The sequence below is a fragment of the Urocitellus parryii genome, chromosome 12 (genome assembly GCF_045843805.1).
Source record: "Urocitellus parryii isolate mUroPar1 chromosome 12, mUroPar1.hap1, whole genome shotgun sequence".
Classification (NCBI taxonomy): Eukaryota; Metazoa; Chordata; class Mammalia; order Rodentia; family Sciuridae; genus Urocitellus; species Urocitellus parryii.
This window is the reverse complement of record NC_135542.1, coordinates 42,964,137-42,978,399: the sequence shown is the minus strand read 5'-3', so window position 1 is coordinate 42,978,399 and position 14,263 is coordinate 42,964,137. Positions and strand designations below refer to the sequence as shown.

General features: G+C 44.7%; 1 protein-coding gene across 1 annotated transcript in view; it reads left to right on the top strand.

Moving 5' to 3' along the window:
• The window catches only part of Cyria (CYFIP related Rac1 interactor A), a 95,064-nt gene that overhangs the window by 57,137 nt on the left and 23,664 nt on the right, over positions 1-14,263 (top strand). Inside the window, exon 3 of the mRNA XM_026400321.2 lies at positions 7,646-7,725. Within this exon, the coding sequence (XP_026256106.1) occupies positions 7,656-7,725 (70 nt within the window). The 5' untranslated portion in view covers positions 7,646-7,655. The remainder of the gene's footprint in view (positions 1-7,645; positions 7,726-14,263) is intronic.

Here is a 14,263-nt window from a genome sequence, read left to right as displayed (position 1 = left end):
CTTCCCTTGGCCTCAAATTCTTCAGGATTTTAGCATGTGAAATGGCTTTTGGTAATTTTTTTTTTAATGCTTACAGAATTTTGACATCCCACATTTCCCAACTACATCTGAACTAGGAACTAATTCCCTAATGTGTTCACATGTCAATTCCAAAGATGCCTGTGGTACTCAGGTGGACCCCCGTTTAAGAAAACCAGGCATCTGAAAGCCATGGGCAGGTCAGGCTGTGGCCCAGGGGCTTCTGGACTCCTCAGGGGGCCTTTCCTCCGCAGGATGCCTTCCAGTAGTACCTGAGCTCCCGATGCCTTAACCTGGGTCAGATTTCACCGCCTGACAAAGAACTGTGGGTGGAGGCAGAGGAACTGGAAGAACACATGTAAGCAGCAGCTGCCGATGGTGCAGCAGCCAGGAGAGAGAAGGAGAAAACATTGTAAAAACCGTATTGTAAGATAACAGGAACGGAAGAGGCTTAATTCACCAGCATTTATTTCATACATGAAATTCCTGTATGTCCTGATCCTGATGAATGATCGGAGGGGCCTAAATTGTCCCAGGTGGGAAGCGAGAGAGGGAAGAGGGTACTGACAATAAGGAATGACTGCAGGAGGGAGAAGGCCCAGAGAGGAGGAGGTGTGGAGGTGGGGGGCGTTACACTGAGAGGGCTCACTGGGGGAATCATCCAGAAGATGAGGCCGATGGAGGGACTGCAGATGGTGCCCAGGCTCCTGGGTGATATAATCAGATGAAGGCGGATGCCTTTTGTCACACTGGGGAGGGTGGAAAGCCAGAGTGTTAGGGCCACCCCCAAATTGCTGTGCCTATGGGGAATTCATCCGGAGGTGTGGGCCTGCAGCTGAGGACCGTTGGTTTGCGAAATCCTCCGCAGATGGGTAGAATTTGGACACAGGAGGGTGTTGCCAGAGAGGGTGAGAGGGGGTTAAGAAAGAAACCCTGACATGTGAAGGCTGTTGGAGGAAGTGGAGACCGATGGCAGCACCTGCGGGGAGATGAGTCAGGAGACAGGTGAGCAGGCATCTCATCCGGGGAGGGTCTGGTGAGGTCCCTCTTGCAGGTCCGCTCTCCCAGCAAGAGGGTCCTGACTGTCATTTTTGTAAACCACTGAGAAAGAAGAAAGGTTTTCTTGTCATAAGAGCGGGCTTCCGAGCAGCCCAAGCCCTAGGTGGCTTCGAGCATGCCCTGCCAGCGTCTAGACTGAAGCTCAGCCATTAAGACAGCCTGAGCCTCCTGCCCAACGTAACACAGGGGCGAACGGCATTTCTGAAACAGGCGCCTGGTCTCTGGGCCCCTGGCTCTGCCTGGGCATCTCTTTCCCTTGGCAGTTCAGCAGGACCGGCCAGGGTGTGCGGGGACGTCAGCCTCCCAGGTAAGCAACCGGCATTCCAAGCAGTGTCCTTGGGAGTTCACAAGTGAAAGTGAACCAATTCACTCAGAATTTCTCGGTGGTGGGCTGCTCCGGAGCCCAGCCCAGCCTGATGGCTTCCATACTCTGGCATTTGAAATTGAGGGACTCTTTGGTTGACTTTCCTTCCCTGAAAAAGGAACCTAATTTGCCCTCATTTCTTGGAGACTTTTTGCTGCTGTGATGTTGGTGTTTATGGGAAAATTAGCTATGATGAGGTAATAGTCTATTTTAGAAAAACTGAACTCAGATATGGAAAGGGCTATTTTAAACCTGCACTTAATTGTTCAATTCCATAATGGTCTCTCGGTGGTGTTTTTTTGGAGAATTCCCATGGATTACCTTACAACTGGACTCCAGCAGCTTGTATTCCACCGAGAACACCAAGCCCTTCTGAGGGACACCGTGGTATTAATGATCGATGAGAATATTCAAAGCGTTTTCCCATTTGAGTGCCATTACTGGTGGTGTTAAAACGTTTTGAAAACACATTTGAGCCATTAACTCATTTTTATTGTCAGATGAAAGTGCTTAATAGACTCACTCCACTGCAGTTTCCTTCCTTCATCTTGGAATGAAAACGTCTCTGGATTCTGGGCCACACATTGGACCACGGAACACCCACCCAGCTATGTAACATTGCTAATCTGGCTCAGTCGAGTCCATGTCCTGGAATTGGGAAGATAAGCTGCTTCATTCCATTGGTCTGTCCCACCCCGCCCCCAACACCAAAAAGCAGCTAGTTGCCTCGTTTTTAAGTGCGACTCTCTTTCAATTGAGAAGTGTTTCCTTAAAACTGCTGATTTTCCATCCTATACAACATAGACTCACGGTTAACTAGAAGCTGGTAATTTGGTTTGCTTCTAATTCAAAACAGGTAGTGTAAAGGTTGTCTAAGTGGGTTCTGCAGGTACCAGGAGGACGTATCCCTGAGCCGTGCGGATATTATTTAATGTCAGCTGGGTCCCTTTCTGTGGGGACAACATGCAGGATGCAAGCAAGCTAATGGTTCATGGGAGGAACCAGAGGGGTCCTTGACCTTCCAGGACAGTATGGGGAGTGTCACTGGCGGTGGCCACCGTAGGGGCTTCCTCTCATGATCACTCCAACCTGAATCTTGTCTATCAGCCTCAGTACATTGGTGTCATCACTCTCCCCAGATCACATGCAGTCCCCAGAAACTTGCCTGAAACCCAGACCGGACTGCTTTTCTCTGATCTGCTGGGGAAGGAGGAGGGGTTTCTCCAGCTCTCAAGGTTTGGGCCTGCAATAAACCAGCAATGCACAGACCAACAGGAGAAAAGGCCTACAAACTTACCATCATGCAGGTGCCCCGAGTCACACAAGTGTGGAACTCGGAGAAGGACCAGGTATTTGAGCTTCAGTACCCTCTTCACAGAGGAGCAGGAAGTGGGGGCTGGAGGGCATTTTGGAGAAAGAGTAAATGATTTTCCTGGAAGCTAGAAGGACCTGAAGGACAGAAGAGCCACAACAGCATTCCCCGAGGCTGGGGTCCACTCTAGTCTTCCTTCCTGCAAGTGAATCCTCTGGCAGACCTGGCCCTAGGTAGAGGGGGATCTTGAGAGAAAGCCCCTTCCTTCACTTCAGGAGGGAAAGAGGGGTGAGAGACAGGGGTGTGGGGAAGGCCAGAGAGTCACTTCTTCTCCAGCAGCAAACGCACTCCACATGTCCAAGTGTCACACGTACCGTGAGGTATTGTTTCCTGATCCTCAGCAAATTGTGGAGCCCCCTTGTAGTTAGGAGGTTCGACTTATGACAGAGCTAGGTGAGCAGGTCGCAGGTGCACTCATCTGGGAGAGAAGAACCCACGTCCCACTCGGCTCTGCCTCCAACCCTGGGCAGGTCACTGACTGTACAATCCTCAACTTCTGGATTCCATAAGCCAGTCCAATTTCCAAGTAGACTTTGGGGACTTTGGATATGACCACTGGCCTCACTCTGTAAGATAAAGGACCACACTGTAACATGGAAGTGGCTGGCCACCGTTAACTTTCTAAGATTCATGAGGAAGCCATTGGTTTTTCTCATTTGCTTTGGACTGGTGCTTGGGAACCGCCGGACAGAGAAGTCTTCAGGATTTCTCTCCCAGTGCTTACTACAGATGAGGCCCTGCTCTTGGTGCTGTAGATGCAATGAGGTGTAAACAGCAGGACCCCACGTCCAGGGAGACATAGGGGTCAGCCTGTAATTACGGTATTTTCTGATGGGTGCCTTCGCAGAGTACACCCTGTGTGTTAAGTAAGCAGGGGTGGGCTTTGTTTTTGTTAGAATGGAGCAAAAGAGTAGGGAGGGCTCATGAGTTTCTTTCCGGACTTCCACAGCCATACTTAGAGGAACATGTGGGGAGGGTGGTTGCTGGTGCTAAGAGGTCAGGCCCTGCTCTATCCTGTACCAGCATCAGCAAGGTTCTAAATCCCTAAGATTAACTATGTCTCTAAAAATAAGATACTGACAGTTCCTATTTCATATGGTTGTTGTGAACATTAAAAATATGATAATACTTGGGATGGTGTCGTTACTGTGGCCTGCAGGTCACGGAGAGTATTAAGCAGAAGAAGCCACATGTTCAAGGGCCCTGTGGCCCTAAGGAGGCAGTGAGGGAAGTGCAAGGTATGTCCAGAGTGGACGAGGCAGGGATAGGTGGAGAGAAAGCAGGGACAAAAGGTGAGCAGAGGACAGACTTTGTGTGCCCAGGGTGTGACTTTGCATGTACAGACCCTGCAGGCACTGGGGAGCGTTTTAGGAAAGGAATCAATTTTATGTTTAGAAAGATGGTGTTGCCAGCAGCATGGAATGAGTGGGAGAGTGACAGGACTCGGTCAGGAAGGCCCGATCTGCAAGCTGTTGGCAGGACATGGACAGGCTCTGCTGGGGTCTGGATTGGGGTGATACGACCCAAGGTGAGAGAAGGGTGCACAACCGCTGGGAACCAGCAGGGGGCTGCACTTGCTGGAGCCTGGGCACCCTGTGTTGGCATGCTCCAGCCAGAGCCTCCTGCCAGGGAGCAGGGACCCTCCAGAGACAATGGTTTGTTATTTTTTTAGGGGGTTGGGGTAGAGAGAATTGAACCCAAGGGCACTTTTTGTTAAAAAATAACACTTAACCACTGAGCCACATCCCCAGCCCTGTTTTATATTTTATTTAGAGACAGGGTCTCACTGAGTTACTGAGCACCTTGCTGAGTTGCTGAGGCTGGCTTTGAACTCATGATCCTCCCGAGCCACTGTGATCACAGCCCTGCGCCACTGTTCCCGGCTGAGACAGTGGCTTTATGTCTTAAAGATGGATTTGATATGTCAGTAGGGACAGTGTGGCTGTGAGAGCCAACACATGTCTCTCTGATTCCTTGGCTGTAGTGTGCTGTAGATCCATGGACCAGTATTTGTGTGTTTTGTTTTTGTTTTTATAAATTAAAGCTTTAAAAAGAGTCTCCTAGTTCCTCTGCTGTGGGGTGCATTCTGATGAAATGTGGGGATGCTCTCGGACTACAGATCAGGAGTCCAGGAGCCATCTGGGAAGGACAGTTACTGTACCTGGTCATGGAGCTCCTGTCTGTAAATGGCTCTAATAAAACCTCCCCTACCCATGCTTACGTTGAGGATAAACGTGGCCAACACATTTTTAGCAAAGATGTGATATTACAGATGCATGTTATTATTGTTTATATAATGCATTGTCCAGAAAAAAAGTTGAGTGAACTGGTCTTTCTTCATCCCCAAAATGTTGAGTTATAAATCATCCAAGTCTGCTTTCTAAAAGTTCTTGCACCAGGGACACTAACTATCCTAGGATCTGGAAGGTACTTGCTGAAGGAAAAAGCTAACAAACTGACCCCTTCTGATAGAGGGATTGAGATTGTCATCTTGGACCTTAAGAAAAAAATATTAGAAAACAAAACTGGTAGGGCTACTATTTTATTTATTTTCTTACCTTCTGCTCTTTGTTGTAGAAGAAGGTGGTGTTGACTTAGGAATTCTTCTTCCACTTAGTCATAGCTAAAAAAAAATAAATAAATCTTCTGGGTGTTTCTATAAGATCTTTAATCATGAAAACTGATCACCGAAATCTTGGTGTGCCCGGGCAAAGGTAATCATGCACATTGCTCTGCACCCTGAGCTTGTGCCCTTTGTTGTATCTTGTTCACAGAAAACAAAACCTTCCCTGCAAACTACTCTCACATCTTTTTTAAACAAGGCCTGGTTGCCTTCATTGGGTTTTATGCTCGGGGAATGCAGCTGATAGTGTCATTTCATTCTTTTCATCCAAAATGTCGGGGGAGGGATATTAATTCTCTCCTCTTTTGGGAAATTGGAAATATTAGCAAAGGATGATTTTTTTTAGAGTCAGTGTTTCACCCAGTAGTGCCACAGCCTGCCCCGTACATGTGCCTTTGAGCCGAGAGCCAAAGCAGTGGTCACAGGAAATACCACGAGTACGTCCAAAAGTGTCACCCCGTGAAGATGGGTGCCTCCCTTGGCAGAGTCGTGCCGGCAGCCTAAAGTGACGAGAGAAACACCCTCCGTCTGGACTCTGGAAAAGAAAAACAAAATTAAAGTCCTGTTTGGAAATAATCTTACAGCCTGGAGAAATAAACCTTCTTTGGGGGAACCTGCCCAGGCCCTGGCCTCCCTTCCTTCTCACTTCTCATGTCCCCCAGCTGCAGGCGCTCGCTCAGCACCCTGAGCTTGTGTCCTTCACTTCAGACTTCTGCAGTCTCCTCTTTTCTGAATTCAGCGACACACACTTCCCCGTACCTGCCCTGAGCATGCTCATGGAGAGCAGACCTTTAGGATCTGATGGAAGCTCTAAGACTGACTCCCCAGAAAAGAGAGCTGATCTATCCAACAACGCTAGACTCTCTCAATGGTCTCTTTTCTGTTTTCGTGGCAGTAGGTTTTCCCATGAGGGAGGTCTGCAGATGTGTGAGTGGTTTCTCAGTGGAAGAGCAAGGAGGCCAGATTATATTTGCTGCATCTTCTCTCACATAGAGTCATCTTTTAAGTGCATTTTTCTCTTGATACGTCTTTCTCATGTAGTGGTGTATTTTTAAAAATTTCCATATCAACATTATTACTCTCAGAAGCCATAAGCATACAAAATTGCAGCCCAGCAGTTCACTGGCCATGATTTTTTAATATTGATCCTTCAAAAAAATGGGGTATGGAAGTCACAAGGGTCACTTATAGCAGAGTTAGAAGATTGCTTTCTAAGTAGCTCAGACCCAGAGCCTGCATACTGCTCCAAAAACACTTGTTGAATGAATGAGTGAATGAATGGGTGAGTTTAGTCTGGAGCGGTGTAGACGACAGTTTAATGTCTACATCTAAGAATAGTGGAAATTTTACTGTTTAAAAATCACCACAAGGGCTGGACATGTAGCTCAGGGGTAAAGCACCCCTGGGCTCAATATCCAGTTCCCCAAAAAATATGTAACAAATTTCTATTTCTCTGTTGATTTGAAACACTTTTTAAATGTCTTAGACTGATGCTTCATTGGTAAGTTTTGGATATTAGCCTTTTAATTTTTACTCTTCATTAAGTGTCCAGTCTCTTTACCATTGAAATGTCCCATTATGAGACCTTTGATTTGTCTATAGTTACATTCTGAGAAGTTTTGTCTCTTATACCTACTGGCAAGTCCCTGGAACCCCTAGTCTGTGTTTTCTGAATTGTTTCCCATGAATTTTAAGAAACTTACCTTTCTAGACAGATGTTTTAGAAATACCCTCTTTTTTTCTGCTTATCCATTGACATGGTATGTTCCCCAGCAATGGAAATGACCATGCAATGGAAATGAGGCAGAGCTGGAGTATTAACTGTGAGGATTCAGAGGATCCGTGAAGGGGAAAGGAAGCACTGTGCAGAATACACAAAACTCTACTTCCTAAAATTGAAATACCTAATTCTTTTAATAGGATGTTCTGGTTAATTTTTTTATATGTAGTGAAAGAGATACAAGGTGCAAGTGTATTCTCCTGAGAGACATTATGACACTTTTTTTTTTTTTAAAATCATTGTCATGGTTTAGTCCAGATGTACCTATATTTTGGAGATACAGCACCTCAGAGATGTTTATCTGTAACCAATTCAGGAATGAGTTACTCATCTTAAGGCATGGAGGTGTCTTCTTTTTGGTCTTCAGAGGTAGCTAAAGGTCTATTTTTTATATCTCTAAGTGTCTTTGTTTTTGTGTTGCCTTTCTAGGTTTGCTGGGATGGGAAACCTGCTCAAAGTCCTTACCAGGGAAATTGAAAACTATCCCCATTTTTTCCTGGATTTTGAAAGTAAGTTCCAAAAATTATAGCATAATAATGGAAACTTTTCGCTTTTTATAGCTTGTTGGTAAGGAAATTAACAGTAAGGTTTTATATGATACTTAAACCAAATCCAAATGGTATTCTGCATTTCTTTCTGAAATCATTTCTAAAATCAGTTTATTTCTCTTTCTTCCTGTTTTTTGGAAGCCTAGTAGAAAACATTTTTAGAATGTCCTTGGTTTTCTTTGATTTTAGAAGTGATGAGCTTTTACAGGTGTAGCATAAATCATCATGCACCTTTTCTAAAACTTGGTATGAATTACTGTGTCATAGTCCAAAAAAGTAAGCATATTCATTTATGTAGAAAAATATAAAACAAATATCACTAGAAGAAAAAAGTGATCAATACCATAAATAAGGCATACAGATTATTTTTTGTTAGTCATATCCATCTGTTCTTTATGGATTTTTTGATTGTATAAAATTATTTTAGGATTTGGAATAAACATTTTATGAAAAAAGTTGATGTCTTTTTATCAAAAGCATTATTTTTTTCCCTCAGGTAAAAATTGTTAAGAATCATGACAGATTCTTAGTTTATTTTATTGATGGTAAACATGTGCAAATGTTTATGTTTATTCCAACTTAGCTCAAGTTTCTGCCTTTGACTTGTGTTACCCACTTTAAAATTATAATTTCACAATAGCAAGCACAGTTGAATGTCTCTTCTTCAGTATTAACATTGTTGTGCTTTAATCTACTTTAAGTTTTGATTTTTCAAGCATTTTATCAATACTAATGAAAATAGTTGGAACTTCCTTACGTTTAGATTAAACCTCCTTATATATAGATTAACCAGATTTATTAAGTGCTAGAAAACATTTCCAAGGGGCACTAAAACAAAAGGTAAAAGCTCCTTAGGTGTATCTTTTCACGATGTTTGGTGTGTTTAAAAGGTTACTTGAAAAGGAAAAGTGTCCCCAAAACCCATATATCTGAAAACATAATCTGGATTATGTTCACCTACAGGTTTCTTCTGGTTTCACCCAGTCTTTTATTGTTGTTGTTGCTCTTTGGCTTGGGATGGGTGGATGGATGAATGAGTCATTCATTATATATTAATAACTTTAAAGAATTTTTACAAAACAAATTGTGGACAGTCTTACCGCCCTTTTTATTATTTACATTTTTAATTGCACCCATCCATTTCTTACCATGTGCATTCTGCATTGTTGGATTCAGCACACCAAGGCTAAAAACAGCAAGGAAATACTCTGTTCACTGGCAACTCTGGGGCATATCAGCACCCAGAGTAGCCTTTCTGGAAGCCCTAAATTCCATATGCACCTGCCACAGGTCAGTGATCCCACTTGCCTGTTTGGTTGTTCTTGGACCTCTGGCTTTCCACGCTCCCATAAAGACCAGTGTTGCCGGGCGGGCGCAGGGGAGCACGCCTGTAATCTCAGCAGCTCAGGAGGCTGAGACAGGAGGATCACGAGTTCGAAGCCAGCCTCAGCAAAAGCAAGGTGCCAAGCAACTCAGTGAGACCCTGTGTCTAAATAAAATACAAAACAGGGCTGGGAATGTGGCTCTTTGAATTCGAGTGCCCCTGAGTTCAATCCCCAGTACCAAAAAAAAGACCAGTTCTTTTCAAGTCTGATTATAAAAACATTTAAAGTGAAACATGTCAAGGCTGCAGGGAGAAAGCAGGGGTTTTCAACTGGTGGTCCCTGGAGCTCTGAGGCTCTGCCTCAGGAATCCCCTCCCCACTTGGAAAGCAGGCAAGCGGCACTGAGAGGGACTGTGCCCCTGCTCCCTGCTAGCCAAGCACTGTGATCTGCTCACTCTTGTACTCTGGGCATTCTCTGAACATTTCATCTAAGGAAAGGTCATGGGGGCAAAATGCAGCATTTAGAAATCAAGTTTCGATGCTGTTCCTGGTACAAAACCTCCATTCGTGGAGATTTGAATATCCTCAAGAGAAGTAAGAATAGACTGGGATCCCACGTCTGGTGGCTCACCACTGAGGCTAGAGTTACAAGATTTAAGGAAAATATAAAACTGTAAATTTAGAAAAATGTGTAAAAGTCTATTTTTCTCATCAGTCCCAAGGAGAAAATTAACTTTATTCTGCCAAGAGTCTGGGAAGATAACTAACTGGGCCGAAGTCACGTGGAGGCTGATTAGGGACCTGAAATGGGGACACAGGCCTCTTTAGCTCTCCTCCTTCTTTAAGTGCTCATCACGAGCAGCTTCCTGGAACTCCACAGCCGTCATAATCTATTCCTAATTAGAGACGGATCCACAAACTAAGACATCCCGTAGAAAAATATTAATTTGGGTATTTTTTATCCTAAAATAAATAAATTAGAGGGATAGGAAAGATGGGCTGCAGGCATGATTTGCCCTTGAGTCTGTAGATTTCAGGTCAATCTTGTTTAGGAAGGTTGGGTGTAGCTGTGACTATTCATATGAGCCATGCAACTGGGAACAGTCATTGTCTAATGAAGCCTCTGGCAAGAGTGGAGAATGCTGTAGGCACAGAGGTGAAGACCATCTAAGGAGAGAGACCCAGTGTGCCATGGGAGTAAAGAAGGGAAAAGAACACACAACTAATGGGAGGCTGCGGAATGACCAGGAGGTCTCTTCTTGCAAGAGGTGGCATTTGGAAAAGGCTTCCGAAGATGAGTTGTTTTTGAAGGCACAGATGGGGTGAGGAGTCTTCCAACAGATGGGACAGTGTGATTAAAGGCATGGGGACTGGAATAGGAAGGGTATGTTTGAAGAACAGCAAGAAGTCCAATTTAGACAGAGCCACCAAGTGCCTTTTGGAAAGAACTGGGGGCTGAAATGGAAGGCTAGCTTGGGTTAGACCGTGAGAGTACAGTTGCCAACCTGAGGAGCTGAAGGCTGTAGCTCTCTTCTTCAAAGAGAAGAGTGGAAATCCGTGGGAAAACAAGGAAGCAGACAAGACGTGAGCAGATGGGAACTTTAGGCATGCTCATGCTGGGAGGGGGCTTGAGTAGGTAGAGGGTCCTGGGAAGAGGCCACACTGTAGAGATTAGGGGACAGCTTACTGAACTGAGATTCCTGAGGACAGAGCCTGAGCCTCGCTCAGTTTTGTGACCCACCACTTAGCCTGTGTTGAACAGGGGTGTGGCACACACGTGAGCCTGGGTAATAGAGGCTGGTCTTGTGAAGAAGGTTCAGAGCCAGCTCAGCCCAAGCAGGCAGGAGAACACCATGCTCAGGAGGAGTGCAGACGACTCAGGTGCTACAGGGTGGTCAGAAAAGACAGAGCATGAAGGGGATGATCAAATGGGCAGTGAGCTGACACTGGTGGCCCCCAGGAAAGCAGATGGAAGATGTGTGGCTTTGTGTGTGAAGGGTGCATGGGAAAGAGTTAAGGGTGAGGCTGCACAGCATGTAGTGACAGCTTAAATGACTTTGGCACTTCTGCTTTGAGCATTGAATATTCTTTTTGAAGTCAGCAATGGAATATAATTGAACTGGGTCAAATAGATATAATTAGGTTGGGTCAAAACGTAATATAAAATTAGACACATCTGTCCTTGGGTTTTTGAGTTGCAAAGATCTGATTGAAATTCCTGCTGACCTTGGCGGTTACTCCTGCACCTTGGACTTGTATTTCTCCACAACACTTAACGTCTTTTTTTGTTATTTTTTTCTATCCCTCTGCTTTTTTTTTCTTTTCCTTTCTCTACATTCTGGTCATTGTTCTACTTCCTTTTGAAGGCTCAGAGATAAGCAAGGCTCCCTGTCTCTCTGGTGAATGGTAGCTGGAGGGACAGAGTGAGGAGAAAGCATGTCCATCATAGCAGAAGAGCCCAGTCAGACCCTCCAAGATGGCACCCAGTGCGCCACGGGAAAGCATGGGCCCTCCAGTGAAGTGGCACCAGTGGTGCCCAGGCCAAAATGATTATTAGAAACATCTGGTGGATCTCTTCTGATATAGTTACCTGAACCTCACCCCCACATTCTGATTCTGTGGTCCAGTCCCAAGAATCTGCTTTTCTCCACCTTTCCAGGTGCTTCTGCGGATCAGCCACCTTGGGGCCTGCCTTTATCTAATGCATGGAGTGACACACCTACCCACGAGTGATTAGGACAGGGGAGCCACACCAAGCCACCTTTGGAGTTCTCAGAGCCACAGCCTGGAGTGAAGGCTCTCCGAGACAGTAGAGGTTCAAGTAGATTAAAATCTATGCACAACCACCTCACTTCAGAGAAGCTTTTTTTCCCCCCAATCAGTAAGCAATTTGCTCTATCAAAGATTCCTTTGAGATCTGAGTAGACGTTTTTCCAAAGACAAACAAATGTCCGATAAACACATGAAAAGACGTTCACTGTCATTAGCCATGAGAGAAATGCAAATGAAAACCTCGATGAGGTGCGACTGCACACCCACTGGGACTGTTCTCATCAAAAGGGAGAGGATAAAACATGCCAGTGAGGATATGGAGAAATCGGAATCTGATACACTGGCTAGTCAGAAAGCACAGTGGTACTTCTGCTTTAGAAAGCAGTCTGAAGTTCCATCAAAAGTCTAAATATCAAGTTAACATATGACTCAGCTATTCCACTCCTATGCATAAACCCCCAAGAAAAATAAAAATATTTGTCCACACAGAAACTTGTGTATGATAACAGCATTATCTATATTAGCTGAAAAATAGATTTTAAAAAGTTAAAAACAAAGTAAATGCCCATCAACTGATAAATGGGCAAGTAGAATGTGATAGATACATCCTTTTAATGTAATATTATTGAGCTAAAAGCAATGAAGTGCTACAGAGTGCTATTCTACGCTAAGTGAAAGAAGCCTGTCACAAAGACCACGTTCCCCTGAGAAATCTAGAATAGGCTGATGGGTAGAGACAAGCAGTAGATTGATTGTCCCCGAGCCTCGCAGAGAGTGGTTCCCTCAACTCAACAGGAACGACTTTGCTTTCCTGCTTGGGCTACTACAGCAGCTCTGGCCACCTGAGCCTTCGAGGGCATTTCCCTCGGTGCTCCTCTTGTCCCTCAGAGAGGTGGCCCCTGCTTCATGCTCAAGTGGCACCAAGAGTGGGATCACTGATCTGAGATCCCTCAAGGCAGAGCCAGGGCCCTGGACCCACACTGTCTGTGTGTTCTCTTCCTTCCTGCTCTCCATTTATCCTGTTAGCCTTGGGTGAAGGTCCGTGGAAAAACCCTGGCAGATAGACACAGCTTCCCTTTCTGCCAGGACTCCCAGACTGCTCAGCTTCCAGGCCGGTCTGCACACATCCTTCAGACTGGAAGAACATGGCCTACATTTATTAAAGCTTCCCACCCCTGCCCCTTCTCCGCCAAATGTGAAAGTGCCTGTGGCCCCACCTCCTAGGACAGTCTGCCTACTGTCTGGATGGTATTTCATTCAGTGTTTTGCAACCTCAGCTCTCTTGTAGGTTAAATATAACAAAGATTTTGTAGATTATCTAACTTGTTCTCTGTTAGTAGGAGGGCAATATTCTCTGTGGATTTTTTTTTTTTTTTTACATCTTAATAGTATGAAATTTTATTGCATGGATTCAGATTTACCCCTGACAAAATTAATACTAGTTCTTTTATATCATCTAATATACAACACATATTGAAATTTCCCTGAACTTTTCCAAATGAGATGGAAGATTGAAACCACTTCACGGGGTTGAAACAAATTCATATGATATATTTTGATTGCTTTATTGCTTTTTCCCTTTTTTTTTTTGAATTGTGACAAGAACACTTACCATGAGATCTATCCTCTTATCAGATTTTTGAATGCACAACAGTTTTATTAACTATAGGCAAACATTGGACACAGGATTTCTAAAACTTCCTCATCTTGCACCAAGGAAACTTACGACCTGTTAGTTAGCAGCTCCCCATTTCCCCTCCCCTAGGTCTCTGGCAACCACCCTTTTACACTTTCCATTTATGAGTTGCACTTTTTAGATACATTTTGTGAGATCAAGCAGTGTGTGTCCTTCTGTGACTGGGTTATTTTAGTTAGCATAACATCATTCCTATTATTGTTGGCAAGAATTTCTTTGTTTTTAAGACTGAATAATATTCCTTCGTGTGTGTTATAAATTGGATATGAGGTGTCCCCCAAAAGCTCTTGTGTAAATGCAAGAATTTTTCAACGTGAAATGATTGGATGGTGAGAGTTGTAACCTACTCAGTTCCCCCCGGTTTGAATGGACTGACTGGGTGGTAACTATAGGCAGGTGGGTGGGGCTAGAGGAAGTGGGTCATGGGGGCCATGCCCTGCAAGGGTGCTTATTCTTGCTTTGTCCTCCCCACTCACTCTCTGCTTCCTGGTCGCCATGGGGTGAGCAGCAGCCCTCCACTCTTTCACCTGATATTCTGCCTCATCTGAGGCCCAGCGTGATGGATTTGGCCCACAATAGTCTGAACCTCTGAAACCATGACACAGAATAAACCTTTCTTCTCTAAGTTTTTCTTGCTGATATTTTGTTCACAACAATAAAAAACTGACTAACATGTTGTGTGGGATGTGTGTGCCTGTGTGTATTGC